The 22,440-nt window shown below is 38.8% G+C and overlaps 1 protein-coding gene across 1 annotated transcript; it reads right to left on the bottom strand.

The window, feature by feature from the left end:
- Nucleotides 1–7,245: 7,245 nt before the first annotated feature.
- LOC140232305 (armadillo-like helical domain-containing protein 2) lies at nt 7,246–9,919 on the bottom strand. The gene is made up of 2 exons (XM_072312433.1): nt 9,644–9,919; nt 7,246–8,453 (listed from the first exon to the last, which is right to left on the bottom strand). The coding sequence occupies exons 1-2, from the start codon at nt 9,858–9,860 to the stop codon at nt 7,921–7,923; spliced, it is 750 nt and encodes a 249-aa protein (XP_072168534.1). The 5' UTR covers nt 9,861–9,919; the 3' UTR covers nt 7,246–7,920.
- Between the last annotated feature and the right edge of the window lie 12,521 nt (nt 9,920–22,440).

Raw genomic sequence — 22,440 nt, 5'->3', positions numbered from 1 at the left:
GACAGATGATCATATCTGAATAATATGTAGATTTGTGTCCACTTGATTGAAAAGTTCCACTTCTTATTCTAGGAATCATAGCTATGATCAAACAGTGTTTTTTTCTCATTTCAGTTACATGTACATATAGATAGAATACATATATATGTGAATATACTTCTGAAATTTCAGCTCCATTCGTACATGCTTATTTCATCTACTAATTTCGTATGTGTATAAAAGGTATACCTGATTGTCAATAATCCTCTAGCTCTGTGCATCAGTTATGTTAATCACTAGCTTGCACATCTCATATGTGCTCACTCACAGAGTCTGCTGTGTAATTAGCTGAAACAAACAAGTGCCTTGATCAATCTGTGCACCACACTTTCACCTCACTTTTTGATGTAATAGCCTTGACTTGAGGCTAACTGACCCAGCTCTATGGTTCATTGATTAGGAGCAGGTTTCATGCACAGTGGACTGTGAGATTTCAAACATGCAATAGAAAAGCAGAGTTTTTGTACAACAGTCTTTTGTCAGATGGAGATGCAGACCCCTATCCTTAAAAATGAAGCAATTGTATGTTAATGCAGTGGTAATAGATTTTCCTTTTGATGGTAAATACCAGTATGAGTGGCAGGTGAACATATGAGAGATTTTAAAGGCGCATAGTCCCGGTAGTGTAGAGGGCGCTGTTGATGATACTGCCGATCACCGTTAGCATTGATATGAAGATTACCGAAGTTGAGCTGTCATCAAGAGTAAAGTGCGTAGGTGTTGCTAAGTGACATTGCCTTCGTTGTCTTCTCTGCGCATTGCGCAGTCTGTAGTAATGCCAGGGTGCGTGCATATGTGCTTCTTATCATGACATCACAAAAGAAGTTTGCTAAAGTTGTCATCCTCCTCAGCCAAATCATGAGCCGAACTGTGATTGGACCACTGACTACATTGGATCAGACTTCTTCGGACTCGGGGAAGTGGGTCACAGTGTAAGCGCTAAAGAGGAGTCGATAGCGTAGGTCTCTATAGGAAACTTGCGCCGTGCGCCTGCGTACGCATTCGACTAAACCACCAGGACCATGTGCCTTTAAAGTGAAAACAAAGTTCTGGTAAGGGCATGAGAACCCGTTTTCATATTTGCTTGCAATATATAGAAAGAGTCTACAAAGAAACTTACCTGACTGACGCAGTTTGCCGGAATGATGAGTCGTTTTGGAGTATTTTGAGAAAAATAATAAAAGTCGGAAAACTGACTTTTATTCCAGAAGGCTCCAGACTAACTCGGTCTCAAGGAAAACTTGACCCTATTTCAGACAATTTTCACGTAGTTCGTGATCGCCATATTCTACTGTATGATACCAAACGAGGCCTAACTGAACAGACAGGAAAGTGCGTACTAATCCTGTACAAAACAAATGGTGCAAGCCTATACGCACATCACCTCAGTTGCTGAGACGCACGGTCTTTGAAGTTTTTGTTGTTGTTTATCAAGCGTCTTTGATTGTTTTTAGAGGTGCTTGATAGGCGCACACTAATTTTGCATGCGCGCCAAAGAGGTTTTTGATGCGCGCGTTGTAACAACTCCGACCATTACTGCGAGTAGCCAGAATGCGAAGCGCTACAATGTAGTTTATATAGGCTGCTCCCATAGTACAACACTGTACAATCCAGAGTAGGCACAACCAATACAACTCATCCCGCCGTCAAAGCGAGGCCGAGTTATCCCCGAGTCCGAGTTTAGCCTGACCCCGTTCGGGTAAGTTCTGAGACTGAACTTTTTTGGTTAATATTTCGCATTTTCATCGTTACCCATCGAATATCTTGTTATGACAGCGTTATTCTGCACATTTCCTAGGCATACGTTCACATTTGGGAGTTAAATTTGACAACTTTTGCAGGCGTACCAGAACTTTGTTTGGGCTTTAAGATCTTTACTACTGTGTCTGTAGGACTCGTACTTCACACTTCATTTTGTTTGTTGTACATACACAAAGTACACTAGCCCCTTGTGCTATAAAGTATTATAATCAGTTACTATATCTGATTGGTCAATTGCATCCCCAATGCCTGACTTTGATTATTATTAAAAGCTATTGGTTATGATGGTTAATGGTAGATAGCTGTGATGCATTCTGTTTCAAAGCCAAGTCATGTACATTTTCTGTAAACAAACCAACATATCTGACTCATTAAAGACAGAACAATTTGTGATATGGATAATGTCCAGTTGAATTGCACAAGATATTATACTCTGGTATAAATCAGAAACTTGGATATGGCTGTTTGTGTTCACTGCTACTCAAAACATGTAGTTGTATTAGCTTCCCACTACCCCTTATTGAGTGATAGAAACATGCACTTAGTTCTTTTGAGCACTTCCTCTTTACTTCTTGGCCTGGCAGATATTCAAAACTCATCATCATGATCATTTTGTTTGCAATCTAAGGCCCAATATCAGTGGAGTGTGAGTTGAGTATATGATGGGCAATACAATGTTTGGGTTTGTTTTTGTTTTTTGCTGTAAGAAGACTATCTGAAGGCAGAAGATATAATTATTTGCAGTGTATACAAGTATGTTCTACCCAGTTGAACTGGTCTACACAAGTGTCAGTCATACAGGATGTCTTTTTTAAAAGTGACCGAGAGGAACACGAGTAGGCTAGTGCAAAGTTACGTTGGTTTTTTAACACTTGTACTCAGTTGGAAAAAGTGAAGTCATTGACATTCATTGCTGCATTTAAATATATGATACTGCCTCATTGTGGAGACCATTTGAAATTGGTTTGACAATAATTGCAATGAAAGGTCAACAAAATTTCTCGTTAAGATCTAATTGTGAAGATATTTTCAATTGTTGGCCAGTTTTGAAATCAAAAGTGCTTTGGCAAGTAGCCAATCGGAATCATGCATTCAGAGATATAAATTTGAATCTCTGACCTTTAATCTAGAATAACTCAGTGTGCAACAGGATTAGGACAATCTTTTCCAAGATGGGAGAAGACTTGTCATTACATGGAATGTGAATATGAACCCATGAAAAACACCTGTATAGGTACTTCCTCATATTGGAATATCCTTACAGGTCAAATCTCAGATGTTGTAAGGATTTGTAGAAAAGTTTGATTTCAATTTAAATTGCTTCAGGGTAGTAATAATGTTTGCAAGATATTCCCATTCTTAATGGGTGAGGGATCAGAGGGGTTGGCTTACATTTATAGTGAACTGATAGGTAACTTGAAACAACTCAAGGAGTAGATAAAATTCCATGACAGAACTTTTCTTTTTATTTTGGGTTTGCATTTTTCCCTCTTTTCATATTGACAGGAAGACTGAGAAAAAGTTTATTATCTTGCTTTCTCTGACAAACCTGTTTATAGTTTGTGCACAATTATGAGATATTAGAATTCTAGAAAATAACCTTTCAGACAAATTTGGGTGAAAATTTTGTCTGCAAGAGATCGGTATTTAAAGCAGTATTTTTATATTGCAAACAGCCTTGTTCTCCCTGACTTTACTGAGCATTAGTAACAGCAGGCAGTGCTTTCATTTACATGCACTTGACTTGAGGCAATCGGTACAAGCATGGGAGGTCCTGCACATGCTGGAATTAGTTGTTCTGAGTACAAGTATCATCGTTTTCAAGTGGATAATTACATTTAAACAACCATCAAAATCGTCATCAAAATTTCATGGGCATGGAATATGCTTTATTAAAGTACTTACATATCATTATAGGTGATAAGGACTCTTCAACTCTTATTTTCTTGTAAATTGGTGACTTTATGTTTGTTTTTGATGTTGAAGCATGTTTACATAACACACATCTCTCAGATCCTGTGATGATTTGTGTGACAATATTATTATCTTCTATTCTATCACTTTGATGTAGATTTCCTGTCCATCAATGTACTTAAAGGCATTTGCCATCGTTCTATCTCATTGAAAAGTCTGAAACTTGTAGATCAATGTACAAGTCATGTAGGAGTCGTGTTTCCCTCTAACTTGCAGTATAAAAGTAGACTATTGAGGAGCATTTCCTCCATACATCATGCATGCATGACACCACTGTGCAGTAAAAACTAATCGTTGCACAATGCTTATGTGCATCATCTGTGTAATTTGATGCAACACAGTAGCAGGGTTGACTCTTGGCAATGATAAAAGATGAAACAAGGACAGCAACTAGAGATTTAAAAGAGAAAGTGAGGAAATATGTTCAGATGTTGTAGGTCTAATTTTCTTAGTTCCCTACTCTGAGAACAACATCATTTATGAAGAAAGGTTATTTGGATAGAACTAGATACTTGTACAGATGAACATTTATAGATTAACACAAGAGAGAATCCATTATGCTAATACGTACATGCCTCAACCCCCCCCCCCCCCCCACACACACACACACAGAGCTTTACTGCCCTTGTGTGCTGGCAGTAACCATCTTCTTCAGTATCTATCTTTGTGTCCACACTGTTTGATTATCTCTCTTTTCTGCTACTGATATTCATTCCAATGTTCTAGGTTTTGTGTATACTTTGTGCATTTTGATGGTGAACAAGACTGTAAGTTCAGTAGTTCCACCTTGACCCTGAAATTTGGGCCATTAATTGGCCAAAGACATGACTTGTTAGCATAGCTTAAGGGTGTTTTTTTTTTTGTTTTTGTTGTTGTTGTTTTTGTTTTTGTTTTGTGTGTAATTTTTTTCAGGGCCACTGTTGAACCCAAGAAAAGGTAGTATCTTGTATTTAGCACATGGAAACAAATGGTCTTGGTTAAGAATTAAAATCTATTCAAAATGTAAAGTGTATGAAGGAGTTTATGCAATACCAGTCATTGTGATATCTACCCCTCACTCTTCTTCTTTATACTTCTCATTAGCACACTTGTAGATAGCATCTAGAGAGTATTTTCTGCTTCAGTTTTATAGAATGAAGTAAGTTTGGTAGTCTGATATAATTGTACATGGAATATTTCTCTCTGTTAAGAAGAAAGTACTAAATTTGGTAAAATGCCTTATTTTTGTTAAAATTTTGCTGATCACATGTGTTTATGCTTTCTGTTCGTATTTTTTTTTTTTTTTTGTCAGCATAAATTTCTTTTTAGGTATGATATGCACTACACTGAATGCGGCTTTATACCTCATGCGAGGAAGAACATGATGTTGAGTTGAATTCTTAGACTGATGTTTGATGTTTATTTTCTGTTTTAGAAAAAAAAAGTCCCGATTGTACATGAGTATGATTTATGCAGCTTTTATTAATGACTAATACTTTGAAGTGGATTGAAGATGAAAGCTCGAGAGTAAAGCATATAGACATAAAACTGGAAGAAAGCGAGGTCTTGTCTCACTTGACACACAAGAAAACACTGACTACTCGGTGAAAATAAAGCAAAAAAAAAAAACAAAGTCTGGGATTTCTTTTTTATTCAGGAGTGAGGTTATCTTAATTTAACATTTGATCTTCATCTAACATTTGGTGTTTCTTATGAATTCTAGCCCTGACTAGAAGAGATTGCCCTCATACAACTAAGGTAATTTCACTAGTCTGAGGAATAGATATTTTCATACTATCCACCACATGCAACCATGTTGGTGAATCAAACTCGCAGGCAATAACCCTCCTGAGATTCAACTATATGGGATGAAAGCTCGTAGTAATTTCAGGGTGGTGTGAGAAATTTCAGTGTAAATGATTACCATTATTAGATGAAAATTAATGGTCCTCTCTTCCTCCTTCTCTCTCTCTCTCTGTTCTCACTTTTCTCAATGAATCACTCTATCTATCTGTCTATCTATCTATCTATCTATCTATCTATCTATCTATCTATCTATCTATCTATCTATCTATCTATCTATCTGTCTGTCTGTCTGTCTGTCTATATCTTTGGATGATGATTGTAGAATCCATCACAGCCTCAACCATATGGTGTATGCAATGGCACACACATTTTGAGAAAGTGGTCGTGATAGGACATTAACTCTTGTAATCTTTGTCTAATCCAAACCCTGCACCTTTTTTTAAGTGATTACCAGTCTTACTGCCATGTTTAAAATTCTAACCATTTGAATATGAGCTTCAGGAGAACCATGCTACGAAACTATATCCGTGAGATGATAGAGCGTGTTCTGGGCCCCATTTTATAAAAGATGTCAGGGTGGCAACTCTTGCTGGAATGGCAACTTCCCATAGCAACAACCAATCAGGAAGCTGGATTCTTGTTACCATGACATTTGCAATTCCAGCAAGTTGCTATCATATCAATTTTTAATGAGGAGTCCCGTGTATTATTGTACTGATTTATGTAATGGGGCCCTGGTCTCTCTGTGGCAGCAGCGAATGTTCATAATTTGTCAAATAGTGAGTGAAATAGCGTTATGAAGACATCATTTACGAAGGCTGCCATTGCTCTCAGTTCGCTCTGAAAAGTTGGTTACCGCGGGTCTAACAAATCATGTGGAAATGTTTCTGAAACATTTCTTTGTTTTTGTTTTTTGTTTTTCAGACGCATGACTCATGTACTGTAATTATAGTTCTCGTCCTTTCATCCCCCGTACTTTTGCGCTCGTTTAAATGTGTAGTCTGTTTTGCTCGAAGAGCTTGATAGCTTTCCACAGCTTTGTTCATTGCCTTGGACAATAAGTATTATTATTTTCATCATATCTATAGTTATGAAATTATAGTTGAAGTGACATTGCCAGTAATCAAACAGTTGTACATAATCAGAAAAAAAAAGAGAGAAATAAATTCTTTTCTAATTCACATCGCAGGCTTGCAGCGTCGAGATATTTGTTATTTGTTATTTACTGTATTTGTTATTTGCAATTTGTTATTTATTTGTTATTTGCTATGGCATGTGTGTGTACCCGTCTATGGTGATGTTGCGTGGTTGCGTGTGTGTACGTGTCAACCATACACAGAGTTTACGCTGAATTCACTTTTCTCGTATCTGTATACCCAATAATAATGTTCATGCCGGAAAATATCCGTCACTAGACCAAAAAGGTGTCAATGCCTTAATTCCCATCTATTTTCTGCATCAAAATCACGTGAACATCGTCGCGTTCGTGAAGACTGTATGTAGTTACATTAACATAACGCCTTTGATGTTTGACTACACGGCCCTTGCCTAGGGACATGGTGGTACATGTATAGGCAGTTCATTTTTTGTTAACAAGTTAAAAACAGTAGGACTATAACATGCATTTTTTTTTTTTTTTTTACATTTTGGACATAAAACCGGCATAGCATTTGCTCTGCCTTGATGTTCCTTGTATCGTACAGTTTATTCACACTCTGAATTACGAATGTGGCCAAATCGAATTGGTAACAAGCCATGTCATGTAGTACGATTTGGGGCAAGTCTTGGGGTAAGTATCTGGATCACAAACCCTTTAACGTTCTGTTGCCAACAAAGTCTACATGTAATGATTATAGTAATAAAAGTACTGTAGGAAAACTTGCAAATCTCCAAATTTGCGAGCTGAAAGAGCCAATAACACACTCTGTAGACTCGTTTGCCCTCCTCCAACTCATTTTGTGCCTTTCTTTTAGCACGTTCTCCATATCATAGAAGTTGGTTAACTAACGTCTACCGTATATCACGTTTTTCTCATTGAAAGCGTCTGCTTTTTGTGTATATGGGGGTCGGGGGCAAGCGTTGAAGTAAATTGGGGTATTTGAGAGAAAAAGAGTATTAACGGCCAGTTTTGTTAATGACCCCCCATGAAGAATCCTAATATTTGCCTCTAATCATTCTTCTTCATGATCCATATCATTACGTCAGCGTCGAAAAAATGTCAGGTAGCTTTAATATAAACGATGCCAAGTTACTTGGATTCAACAATGATGTATGAGGTATAGGTCATTTCGAGCCAGTTGTCTGAACGGGTCTCAAGATACTGAAGGTATCCGAACCTTCACGGTATGCAATCGCACATGGTCAAGAAAGCACCGAGTTTCTCTTAAAGAAACTTGTTTCACCCGTCCGTCGTCCCTTTCTAAAGATCGCCTGAAGCGCCATGGGATAGCTACTCGTGTCTTCAGCATCGCCGTCGTCCGCGCCGGCCCCTTCGAAATCTTCTTCCTGCGCGTATCCTATTATCAGCAAGAGCCCCTGCGCGTAGTTGCGGGGCCAGCCTTTCCACGACAACTGCGCCAGCACGGAGAAATTCTCCTTGAGCTCCTCGGCCTCAACGAGCGCCACGTTGCGGAGCGACCCGGCGCACACGGTGAATAGTGTGTAGCAACACCAACGCAGGAGCGCCGAATCGTTGTACATCCTGATGATGTCGGCAATGATGGAGATGACGCCCAGTGTACGAAACTGCTTGGTATGGTCGCGATGTCCACGGTAGATCTCGCTCAGCGATTGGACGACCTGAGTTCGTACCGGCATGGGCGTCTCGCGCTCCATAAGCATGCCCACCAGAGTCTCGAGGAATGTACCTGCGCAGCGCGCAGCATCCGGACCCCCTATTAAAAAAGAAAGAAAGAAAGGAACGAAGCGAGAAAAAGAGTGAGTGAAAAGGCAGCTAGTCGAAGTCAAATTCATTCCCAAGTCCATTAATTTACCACACGCACTCTTATACGATCATGCCGACTGTTTTGTTTTAGAGGTCCGGGAAGTCCGCAAAGGGGGGGGGGGGGGGGGGCGCACGCACCCCCTCCATTTTTCTTTTTATTTCTTTCTTTAAAAAAAGAAAGAAGACAAATAGGGGGCGCCCGATGCGCCCCCGCCTTGATCCGCCATTGAGGTTATCAAACCAACATTATTGAGGAGATGTATTGTGTGCTGGCGACTACTAGTATCTGGGAATGCTCTAAGACGTCTTGTCATAGGCTCGTATTTAATTGAATACAGCTTGTTACTATTTACTGGTCATTTAACAAGGTAGGTCGACTTGAACGAAATCAGACGGGCACTTCCTTCGCAGTTCAAATTTCATCGTGAATGGTAAGCAAGGGTACTGTAAGTAGACCCATTCAATTAGCAATTTACTGCATGCAACTGGACGCCAGAAGTTCTCATCAAGTGTATACAGCCAACACTTTCTTTGACACCAATCATTCAAACGCTCAGCTAAATAAGGGGCCCATATCGCTGTCATGACTACTGCTCAACTGAATGCTCGACATTCATAGGTCTTCACTCAGGACCCACACAAACACATCCCGTTACTCACATTATGCTAATCACTATCAATCACCGTGTTTTATAGGCTACCTTAAACATGATCAGTCTCACACTCTACTTGCCATTAATTATAACACTCAAATTACAGTGTATTTCCAGGAGTTTTCAGGCATTATATCCACGCCCATTAACATCATTTTATTTATTTATTTTTTTTTTTACACAGATTTGAAAATCGCGTTGACACCCCCGCCATCTCCACACTTGGAGGACATTCACAAATTTGGCATACGGATTGGGGCAGAGGGGATCTTCTTCAGGCTCTAGCCGATCTGCACTAAGTAATAATAAGAATATCCCAATATCCCTACTCCAAGCACTTTTACTAGCTGTCGCAATCGCTTAAAACACTCTCACAACTCACACTGTCATTCTCACGTTTGCTGACATTCATAATTGCAAAAAAAGAAAAAGAAAAAAGGTCGTAATTCCCAAAACTCTCCCTACATCTGTTAAAGGAGACACCCACCGCAGTAAGCCAAATGGCCGATCTTCTTTATGGCCTCGCACATGGTCTCGGTGTCCGTCCCGACGGCGAGGTCCTTGGCAGCTATGAGGATTTCCCTCTTGTAGCGATTTGTCTCGCTATCCCACTGCTGGTCTCCTCGCCCTTCTCCGTGTGATGCAAAGGTGTGCCATGTCTTCTCAACCCCTTGAACCACCGCACGTCGCACTGATTTAAACATTATATCTAGAGTAAACTTTTTGCAATATTGTCAATCACTGGAGCAGACCTATCTACAGTTGTATAATGCATGTTTTATCATTAGCTTTTATATATTCTTGTTGTATAGACCAAAGACAGTATACGCGCATCACAAAATGTTCTGCGCGTAGTACACACGCGGAGCGTACCGCTTTCTTTTAGGATGCGCCCTTTCTTTTACGTCACAATTTGACCTTCGGGAAATCCCCAGCCTCGGCTTGTTATACAATAGAGAAAGAATGCATTGCATGACTTTCACCCAATCAAATTGCTCGAATGATGCTGATCAAATTTGGCATCGCTCTTCTTCCAAAGAGATTGTCTTCTTCCTACATACAAAAACAGCAAATTTACTGTTTGCTGCCCTCAACGTGTGAGAATCACACATTTTAGAATTTGGTTGTTCTTCACTCTGCACTCGCTTGTATACCTTTCTCTGGCGACGAAATTCGTTTCACATACTGGCAGGATGAAACGTTTTCATGCCATTTTCAGTTTTTTTTTCTCTCTCTCTCTCTTTCTCCCCCACTCACTTCTGTTCGATTGACTGATTAGTGACTATCTGAAAATGCCTGTAGACCATAGAGAAAGTCTGATATTATCTATCAGGACAAGGAACCGATACAAGGAAGCATACTAGCTTGGATATCGCCAAGGATGAAAGGTCTTTCATGAACGAAATACATTTCTTGGAATGCAATACTTCAAACAAATCATGTCAATAACTTGACAAAGCCGTATGGGAGAAAATTCATCAACCTCACATGAAGTGAAGTTCTTTCAAAAGCCGAGCGGAAAACTAGTTTGAGATGTTGAAATGTATATGTAGGTTTATGACATAAAACCATTGGTATACAAACTTGCTTTAGGATGATGGGTCGTGACGTGGTCTCTTTGTACACTCCCTTAAGATACTGGAATGATCATCTTCATCTCATCTGGTCTAACAAAGAGAAACATACACCCGTCAAAATATTATTGTATTTTTCAAGCATTTCACGCAAAAAAAGTGGAGACACTTTTCAAAGTAAAACTATCACACTCCGTGTTACACTCTAATTTCCGTATTCAGCTTTGTGGCTGAGACACAATCAGTGATTTAAACGCTTCTACTAGTTTGGTTACTGTTGTTTAAATGCACTCTTTCTGAACATACATTCTATTTAGATGTCATTCAATCAAATTGATACTGTATTTCTTGAAATGAGGCTGATTGTAAGTCGAATATGAATCTAGAGTTATACGTAATATCAAATGTCAAATGTATGGTAAAAGACTAACCAGGCTTTGCTATTTTTTAAGATGCAAGATAATGACAGGGCCCAATGTATTTGCTGAAAACTGGTTATTTTTTTGCGAGTCTTAAAACTTTCTTTTCTTGTTGACAGTTCCTGCATCGTCCCCACTGCCTTCTCTGCCCGTAGTCTCCAGTTGACTTCTAACCACACACGAACTTACATGAGCCCCAAATCCTACCCTGCGCACCCGTCTTAATCCGGAGAGGTTCTGTCGTATGCCCGCTGGGGCTGATAATGTTCCTCTATTTATCTGTTTGTATTTCTAGAGGAAACATCCTCTTAAACATAATCCCCTTGCTCCAGATATTTTTGAGAGGCAGGATGACATTCCCAGGCGCTTCCAATGCTTTCTTCATTTTAAAAATATTTGCAGGAAACTCTTGATGGCCATTACATCCGGAAAAGAGAAAGATAGTGAAAAATATTTTTGACGAATCAAGGAAAGTTCAAAGTCGTTTAGGTGGTTTTTTAACTCTGGAAAATTGATTTAAACTAGACGCTGGACCACATGCCCGCACAACGTCGAAGTTTGCAATGCCGATGTTGAGATGTTTTCGTTGTGTTGTGTCTCCTGGTTTATTTTGATAAATCTTTCTAAAGGTGTGAGCATGGCACTCATAGACGTGCTACATACTATAGCAAAACGTCTTACCATTACCATGTGTGAATTAAAAAAAAATGACGTTACGGTATATATACAATGGAAAAATTGACTGTTAGACCTAATAAACAACAATACGAGAGGTTGCTAGTTCTTATTAACAGTAAGGTTTTCTTCAGCCTAGAAAACCTCACATAATTATGAAACAATTTGACTTGCCATCAAAAAGGCTCATATAGTTTATCAATATTAACGTTTACGTTATTAAGTCTTGACTCAAGAATCTATTTTCACTCACTCATACTGAAAATACACTTACAGGAAATCTTAAAAGACTTTAAAAATAGATAAGGCAGAAAAACTGATATTGCATTCATACCATACAACTAGTAAGAACTACTAGTAATTAGCTGTGGTTAATATTCTGGTCTACATCACATTCTGAGGGTAGACATAAAAGAACTACATTCATTCTGCGCAGGATTATTCAAACACACTAGGCCTATCGTTTAGTGGCTAAAGCAGATTTTAACTACCTCTGCGGCTAAATACTAGTATGCGGACATAATGCTGATATTCAAAGATAAATTTCCATCTTATTAGCATAAATCACTGATTTTACTTTTCTATTCGTTTCTTTATTTGTACTTGTATTTCCTTCATCTACTCAGAGTTGAAATCTCCCTGGAAAGAACACAGTGCCCTACAGTGTGAACACATTGTGAACATATTGTGAACACAGTTTGTCATTTCTTCACACTGATTTAAGTGTTTTTACATTTTGAACACATTTTGAATCATTAATTCACAATGTGAAACAAAACATTCCTATGTGAACTCTCTGTGAAAAATCACACCACAGTGTGAAATCGTCTTCACACTGTTAAATTCGAGGGTTTCAAATAGCCGACTATAATGACTTGTGAACACTCTGTGAAACACCGTTCTTTCCAGCAGGGTTATTTCAGCAAGTAATAGTAGTATAGCGCCAGCTACGGCTGAATAACGCTAACCCCTATGTTCTTCAAGAACATCCCTTTCCCTTCCATCTTCCCCTTAGATTAATAATAATAATAATAATAATAATAATAATAATAATAATAATAATAATAATAATAATAATAATAATAATAATAATAATAATAATAATAATAATAATAATAATAATAATAATAATAATAATAATAATAATAATAATAATAATAATAATAATAATAATAATAATAATAATGCCAAACCTCGTACGTTATTCGCTCCAGGTGTCTAGAATAAGCTTTAGTTAGCAGACGGTATATCAATTAGTGATATCTTGGCATGTGAACGGAGGGATAAATCCGATAAGATTGATGTCAAAAGTCATTCCACCTAATATAAGATTTCCACGTGAGCAAAGATTCTTCAAGTTCGTCAAGCTGATAAAGTAAATTATGTCTTACTGGCTATCGTTTCTTGCACACCTTTAACATAATAGATATTCAAAACGGAGTCGTAATTGTTACTGAGAAGATATCTGAGTATACTTGATGAAGTCAGTGCTACAATTTTGATAACTATTTGCCCCTTCAATATCACATATTAGTGCCATTTGTCGTTTGAAATCGTATGTGTGTCTTCATACAACATCACAGGGTTTTTTTTTTCAAAGTTTCTGATCTTGAACCGTACGATGAACTGCGTGCGCTACAGCAGGCAGGAGAATCGTTGTATCGCCATTATACTCGATCAATACGCTCAGGATATTTGCCAGGGGTTGTTCTGTGTCGCTATCTATTTATTAGCAGTCGATAACCCCTGCAACCCTGAACGTAGGCAAGCTCCCCTCTCTTAGAAGTGTGCTTACTTAGCGATGACTCACTTCTGACCCAAACAATGACTTCGTTTTTTATATGTAACTTCTTTTGAATGAAACCAATGGTTGTTTAAAGCGATATCGCTCTTTTTCAATACATAAAAGCGAAACACAGCCATGCGAGTCCTCCTGTATTACACTCCGCTCCACTGGTCACACACAGTAAACGATAGGGTTGAATCTCGGATTAGCGCGCGCAATGACGTCAAAGGAGGGAGTTCCCGGGGTTGCGTTACCACGGCTTCAGGTTGGAGCAGCCCGCCTGAAGAGCCTTGCCAGTGCCACCGAACACTGATAAAGGTGGAGTTTCTCTGTTTCGATAAAACACTTTTCAACAAAAGGTGATTGTTTTGATGTGTTTCTATTTACTGATACTGCAGTTGCTATTAGCGATAACCAGAAATAGCTGTTTTCAATTCTACTTAAAATGATCGTCATCAGGAGCTGCTTTTTTAAATTCAATTTGCGCGTCGGCTTCTGTTCATGTCGAAGAAAGATAAGTGAGTTTACAAAGTAAAGTGGAAAGCCACTCTATTGATAATACACCTACAGTAAGAAGTAATGGTTTTCTTGCAAATCTTATGTCTGCAGTCGTGATATTTTTGTGATTCACTACTTCAGGTGCTTTGGCTATAGGACATCTTGAAGCGGGCATTTCAGTAATTAGTGGCATAGACGTTAAAGCATGTTTATCACATTTTTGTTTCCAAAGACTTGGAAGGGAAGGAAATTGGGTATTTTGAAACGCACTGTAAATCTAGAATAAATAGCCTGCTACTTTCATGGTACAAGCGATTTTCGTAAAAATTGTCCGAGCATTTTCATGTCGTTTACACTGTTGTTGATAAAACGAAACACTCTAAAATCACTGGACTGGTGGTCATCATTGTTTCGACTAGGCATGCGCTTTAAAAGAAGGACAACGAGTTATAGATTTAAAAAAAAAATCACTGTTGTATTGTCTCCTTTTTTTGTCATCAAGCAGCGAGGAAATATCCCTTAGTTTCTGCAATTTCTTACTGTCCCAATAATCAGTTTTATGCTGTTGCTCTGATTACAGAGTCTTGGGTCTAATCATTTGTCATTTTCGCGAAACGTGGGAATAATAATAATCATTTCTGTTAAAGGAGTAAATGGTGATGAAAGAAAAATCACTCTCAGAACATGTTTTATAGCGAATTGGTTGCAAACATCAACTTCTCACGAATCCGCAACAACTCAAATATTGTGATGGCCCCTTAAGGAACGCAATTCCCTTCCAAATCGGAAGAAAACAGGCAATTACTTCTCAAAGCTATCGAATAAATCCTCCCAGAATTCACGTCTTTTTTTTTTCTTCGATGAGGTATGAATTCTACGCGTGGTGTCTTGATGTCTCTTGTCTTCTGCGGGATATTTCCCCGCCAATGGGAGAGGAGGAGCTGAATGATAAATGGTGATGTCATCGGGAGCGATTGGTTTGAAGGCGCCGGAAAGTCCGCCGTGATATATCTCCACTGCTCCGCCCGTAACCCCGAGGTCGATCTCCGAGATCCGCTGGGTGAACTTGGGCCGCGTCTTGACATAAAAAGAACGCTGACAAAACTTGGCCATTAGGCCTACATCTTCCAGCATGGAGGACAGCACCTCCCTGATTGTCACGGGCCCCGCTCACTGGTTGGACCAGAGAGCTACAACACATTTTCATGGGACCAATTCAATCTCGGAATTATGAGAGTGGTTATATCTGCACAAGGTCCTATATTATACGTAAGAGTCGAAGTCCTTTACAATACGATACGAAAGAATACAATAAAATAATTGCATTTGTATAGCGCTCTTTCGAAATATTCAGTTGTTCCACAGCACTTTACATCACATCGCCTACAGCGTAATTGCTATGTGTACATACACTCCACATTTATTTAATTTCTTTTTAATTGTATAAAATATTATACTCAGAATAAATTTAAATCTAAAACAAAAAACAATTCATCAAAATTGATACACTTTAATTCTCTGTAGCGTTCAGTATGAGAAGCAAGATGCACACACGATGCTATTTAGGAGTTGTGCTAACCCGAAGTTGTAACGATAAAAATGCAAAATTTTAATTTTCGGGGGGAGGGGGAGGAGGGATCTTTCGTCATTTCCTCTTATTTCGTAGTATTTTGTTGCTTTCATTGAAATCAACATCGGAAAAACATTAATGGCAGAGTAGACTCCAGTGCTTTCCCGAGTGTCCTGGTAAGGTAACACCGAGGTCTGTCAAGTCCCGTGGAATGTGGGGGACGTCCCTAGTTCCCTTCAATCAAACTCGTTTCATTTCCGATACTTGCGAAATCGCGGCCAATAATTTCAGCTTGCCTGCACGGTCGTCAATACTGTGTATAAAGTCGCAGAAAGTTAAACAAGCTGACGTGCGCACCTGAGTAAGCTTTTGGTTTTTGTGTTGTTGTGGACTTTTGTTAACCTTAGAAAAACCCCACAATTTCAAGAATGATTTGTGAGATGCAGGAATCGGCAACAATGCGGACTGAATATGAACAAAGAGGATTGTCTTAAATTTCTTTCCAGTGTTGTTAGTTGTAGTGATGATACCAGCAAATGAGTTGATATAAAGAAAATATTATGGGTATGAAGAACGTTGTTGATAATTTCAGAAGAGCGGTGAGACACGTGACATGGTTTTTTTTTTGTAATTGCTATGAAAGATGATGATGATGATGATGATGATGATGATGATGATGATGATGATGAGGATGGTGATGATGATGAGGATGGTGATGATGATGAGGAGGAGATCAAGGAGGAGATATGAGAAAAGTGATCACGAGCATGATGTTGATAAGGATACTGCCTCTGGTGATGATTGGTTGATCGTACTGACGATGACAAGGATCTGGATGACGACGGTGATCATAATGATGACGATGAGAAAGATTGTACTGAAACTTGTATTTAACAGGTCAGAAAATAACACTGTCATTATGTACACGTATTGCTCTAATTGATACTCATGCCTTTAGGCAAAGGTCAGTGCACTGGAAATTAAATATTTATTTAAGTTGAATGCACTGGTTCTGTTACCAGTATCTTTCCGATTTAGATCTTCATTTCATTTCATTTTTTCCCTTTGGTGCGGTCGGAGTAGGATCATACCTCCTTGGTAGGATATCGTGCATTGACATTTTACTGCTGATATGTTTTGGCTGTTTTTACTCCTTTCTGAGTTTAAACAATTAGTTAGCTTGAGTCAAATATATCGACAAAGTATTATACTGGGACGTAGTGACCTATGTAGCAACGAGGCACCTTGAGCGCAGTAACAACCACATTCGTCGTTTTGGTTATATCTTTATATGAACATTTGCTGAACTACATATCAGAATATGAATAGGCACAAGTTGAAGGAAACTCCGGGGTAATCCTTTTCCTTCCTTTCGCCCAGTAGACTCAGCTGTTTAGCGTCTTTCATCTCCTCATCCTGATACCTTCACCTCTTTCCGTTTCTCCCGTGCTCTCGTGCTCCCTGTCTCTTCGGGGCGCCACGGCGGCAGGGCCTTTGTAGGTTAGCGAGGTGTGGATGGAACCGCGCCTTGCCCAAACCACTCACCTCTCGTAGGATCGGCAAAGGCAGAGAAAAATGAAAGGTAAATATTGGCGGACGTCACTAGGCCTACTCCTCCCGCTGTTTGTCTGTTTTCGGCGGACAGGTGGGACCGAGAGAGTCTTCTGGCGCCAATGGACTTAAAGAGCAATTCCATTACGTGTCTGGTAAAGCTCTATGATATAGTAAACCCAAGCATACAGACCCCTAAAAGTTTTTGTCAAAATTTGACATGAAGTGAAAATGTTATAGGGCTTTAAAGATTTGCATCTGTTTCGAGAAACAGCGATAAAAGTCAGAGCCACATATCATATAATATACACAGTTACAGTAAGGTGGTGATGTCATGGCCTCATAAGTCTTCTGATGATTCGCATATACATCTGAGAAACTGTAATGTAAGTACTTTGTGATACAACTTACCTATACATATGTATCAACTCGAACATTTTTTAAACCACTGTTTCCAATGGTAAACAGTATACCGGTAACTAAATTTCTTTTGTTCTTGGTACGAGATAGAGAGGAAAAGAAAAACTTCACTAGATTTGGATCCGTTTCGTATCAAACTTATGTTGTATAGTAATTACCTACCACTGATGATTTGTTAGGGAAACGGGGTTGTAGTTGCTATAGACTTTTGACCCCCCCCAAAAAAAAACAAAAAAAAAACAAAAACAAAAAAAAACAAAAACAAAAACAAAAACAAAAACAAAAACAAACAAAACAAACACACAAAACAAAATATAAAATAAAACAAAAACATGGTTGGTTGATATTTGAGTCTGTTCTTCTCCTATCTGATTAAAAGGCAATAGCAGTCTTTTGAGAGACTTCTCTGACGCATGACGGAGGGGATGGGGGGGGGGGGGGTAGAGTTCATCCATGAATGATGTATAGTACATGAAGACTGGAAGCTCTCCCAGGAGGGCTAGAGTTCAAACCCTTTGAAAAAGACCATTTGAAGTTCGACTCTGTCCTCCGTTGTTGAAGAGCAAGGCGGGCGGAAGTTAGAAGAACGCCTTTCAACCTTTGAGTCTCCCACGACCGCGTCGATTACGCCGGAGAGTATGTATGGATAACTTTCAGCATTCAACATTTATCATCACATGATCATGAAGTTATCTCTGTTATACGATCTTTGTCACTGATAAATCTGTCGTAAGTTCGTGCCATTTAGAATACCTTATATATAGGCCTACTTGTGTGCAATGTCGAGTTCACGCACCTGTTATTGTTATAGAAGACCGAGACATGTTGGAAATACATTAGACCCGTTTTTCTTTCACGTTTGTTGCCTAATTAGCGCTGCTTCTGGATTTGACGTCAGTTTCATGCCATTTGCGAAAACAAACATTGATCAGCACCTTGCCCCCAAAAGCGATGGAATGTTTTCACCATTAAATCTATTTTCATATTCCTCAGCTACACATTTAGAGAAACTTGATCGTTGCCTTGGAAACGGTAACGTCAAAACTCATAAATGGACGTGGATAAGGTCATTGACCGCGTGTCCTCAAACACGTGCTCAAACTGTCTCCGTTACAATAAGAAAAAAATCAAGTAGGAACTCGTATCAACAAATATAAACGTTTTTTATTAGTTGATATGATCCCAAAGGAGCAATTACATATCAACTTCTCCTAAATTAGACTTATGAAAATAAGAAGTTGATTTTAATGGCGTATTCACTTGGGTCTAATAGAGGGAAAAATCCCGGTCATTTTGTGGCAAATAGTGGTTGGCGAAATGCGCAGAAGACCCCCGCCATGTTGAGAGATAGTACAGACATGACGACAGTTGGTTCCTCTTAAAGAAATACCTCGGAAATAATTTCTCCCTACATGATTATCAAGAAACAAGTCGTAGCACAGACAGTGCACAGTTTGCACAATCCACGGTGTATAGCATCTAAATATATACCAGCTCAAAATAATATTATTTTTAATCAGAGAATACAAACGCAAATTGGCAAGAAATGTGTGACTTCCACTTCTGAGATGTAGTTTTTAACTGCATTTATAGTTTTACATGTAGTTGAAAGGGAAATTAATCCCACAAAATCTTCATCAACAGGCAAGGTCAGCGACAACTACAGGGGCGGATCCAGGAATTCCGTAAAGGGGGGGGGGGGGCATAAAAATATTTCTGGTGCCACTTCCACGTTTACTCGGGTGCTGTTCGTTATTCCAAAGGTTCGCTATTCCGCAGGTTCGTTATTCCGAAGGGTCGTTAATCCGAAACACGCAAATTCCCTATACCTAGAGGTTCGTTAATCCGAAAATATGTGGCGTTATTCCGAAGGTTCGTTACTCCGAAGATTGGTTAATCCGAAAATGAAATTCGGAACAATGAACCTTCGGAATAACGAATCTTAGGAATAAAGAACCTTCAGAATAACGAACCTTCGGAAGAACGAGCTGTAACCGTTTAATCAGCCGACAAAAAAAAAAAGTGGTCCCCTTCATTTCTTCCGTTTCTTGTGCCACATCCGGGTCTCATCGCCTGACAACCAACAAAAGAAAAAAGTCTTCAGCTAAATTTTCTGGTGCCACTACAGTCGAAAATTAAAGAAATTAAAGGGGGCACACGGGTCTCCTTTCACTTTTTATTCTTATTTCTTTTATTTTCAGAAAAAAATCAAAGGGAGCCCGCGCCCGGTGGCGCCCCCCCCCCCCCCATCCGCCACTAAACTACATGAAAGGAAAACGCTCAATTAGTATTTGAAGAAACGCGCTGGACAAGTAGGCAAGGATGCTATAAATATGTATGCTTTGCGAATAATCCAACAATAAGGCATCATGCGGGCAGCTAATGTAAATGTCGAGGCATAATAATTATTCCCTCTTTCTGATAACACCAATTTCAACGATAGATTGAAGTATGTCGCTTTTATCAATCACCGAAACGAAAGGGAGTTTCTTAATTTGAATCCATGCAGGAAGATCATACATTGTGCATTATACCTTCCTTTTGTTCATTTTGTTCATCTTCAAATATCATATATGTAAACTGTAGATCAATACGAGTATTATATTTATGCTTTGATCAGACTATCACTGCCTAATGAGGAAAAAATCATGCAAACTTTATAATTTTAGCATAAAATTTGACCTATTTCTCATAAAGGTTTGCTTGTTCCAACTGATTTTTTGCTTTAATTTCACTGGCTTTACTGGAAAAGGGGAACGCACATGCATGCATTTCTAATACCTATATAGTGGTGTCTGTATTATTTGTGATATCAGCAATTCTGTTCTGGGTCACAAGAAACTTTTCTCAGGACGTAATTAAACGAGAGATCGACCTTGTATTTCGGCAAACATTTTCATTTGAGGTAGAGACCGACTGTTTCAGTTATCAAGTAATTAGGATTCTTTCTTTTGTGATTGCCGCAGGAAGAAATCCTTTGAATTCAGGCGGGACGAGAATTGCTTGTGCAATCTACTAACTTCTGACCTATGTATATAAAACACATCTTTATTTATCACTTTTTTTTTTCAAATTTTGTATGCCTGTACTGGCTGAAAGAAAAAAAAATAAATTCAATTTCCTGAATAATAACTTAGTCCCTGACGAAAAGCGTGAGGCAAACGTTCGAGTCATTTGCCAGACTCAAATCATTACTTCTGATTTGTTCTCCAAAAGTAGGTTATTCTTGAAATTTCTACAAGCAAGCAATGATTTCCATCTGATTTAGGTCAGACAGTTGCTGTAAATCCAACCTCACAGCTGCTTTACACGTTGCCGTTCTAACGAGGCAACTCAAAGGTGCAAATAATGGGAAATCAGTCATAGTGTCTCCCGCTGTTTTTACCTTCAAACTCGACAGGTTAAACCATACGAGGTAGCGGGCGTCACAGATACAGACCCAGTGAAAGAGATTACTCTTCTGTGAACCCCTTTTTTTTTCACATGCGCAGTCTAAAGGGTAGATATTATGTAGATCATTTGTTCCATGACATTTGCTCCTATACGACAATTGCTCCCGCAACAATATTGCTCTCATAAAGTATCTGCACGCTAACTCAAATATAAAACCTACCCACAAACATAACCCTAACCCTAATCCTAATCCTCACATCAAACTATCTCTACACCCTATATCACAACCCTAACCCTAATCCTAAGTCCTTGGAGAAAATAAGACCGGAGCAATTGTCGCAGGAGCAAATGTCGTGTCACCGGATCATTATGTTACTGTGAATGAAGGAAATGATCCAAGCAGTATGTTGGAAGATTTAGTACAGACTAAGTAACTACAATATATTTTCACTTCGTGTAAGTATTTCGAACTTTCATTTTGGCGTCTGAGAGCACACAGACAGCCAATCATCTCGTAGCGTCTCCATGCCTCTCTAGCGGGGACATTGGAATTCAAGGGAGAGCGATATGATATTATGATAATGTTTATTGGTGATGGATTCGCTGAGTAAATAGATTAAGATGTCGCAGCTGCTACAGCGTCAGAAGTAGATTTTTTAAAAAAAAGATAAAATTCCCCCAGTTTGGAAGAGATTGTTTGAAATTATGATTATACATAAATGACAATGTTTTCCTCAATTTCATTTTTTTTTCGCTTTATTGACTCATGATTTGATTAATGATTTCTTTTCTCTTGAATTCATTTATTTCTGATCCATTCACTTATGTATTCAGTCACTTGATTATGAGTTTCCTCACTATCATTTATGGTACAATATATGATAACAACGTGCTAGCTATTTTCGGTTTTGGGCTAGTGGAGAAAACACAAAATGTAGTTCTTCTCCCACTCAATCAACATCTGAGACTATGCTTATTGACTTTCACACTTACAGCCATTGAGATCCCCTCCGTCTGACTGAGGTGAACTACATTGTGTTAAGCTGATTGCATTTTTTATCAATAAGACGTGATAGTATTTCGCGACAAGCAGGTCATGAAACCAACCGAATTCACATTGATTCTTGTATCATCCATTTGCGGTTCGAGGGTTAGTTTACGTATGCTTGCGTATGTATAATTCTATTGATATCATGTTTGTTTTTTGTTTTTTGATAATTCGTTATCTCATTTTAATAAATGAAGTCTTTCAGGACAAGATTTAAAAGGGGGGGGGGGGACCTCGACAAACCAATAGTGGTAAGACCAATGCTATCAGCTTGAAAAATACGACACCATGTACGGATGCAACACCATGGCCCATTCAACTTTCTGACCTCGTCGGTCAGAAGAGTTCAA

The sequence above is a fragment of the Diadema setosum genome, chromosome 8 (genome assembly GCF_964275005.1).
Source record: "Diadema setosum chromosome 8, eeDiaSeto1, whole genome shotgun sequence".
NCBI lineage: Eukaryota > Metazoa > Echinodermata > Echinoidea > Diadematoida > Diadematidae > Diadema > Diadema setosum.
This window is presented reverse-complemented; position numbering and strand designations above follow the sequence as displayed.

Excerpts from the sequence above, each read along its gene's own strand:
- LOC140232305 (XM_072312433.1), bottom strand. The coding sequence starts at position 9,860 with ATGTTTAAATCAGTGCGACGTGCGGTGGTTCAAGGGGTTGAGAAGACA. Across the intron at positions 8,454-9,643 it reads CGGCCATTTGGCTTACTGCG|GGGGTCCGGATGCTGCGCGC; the intron begins GTGGGTGTCTCC and ends CTTTTTTAATAG.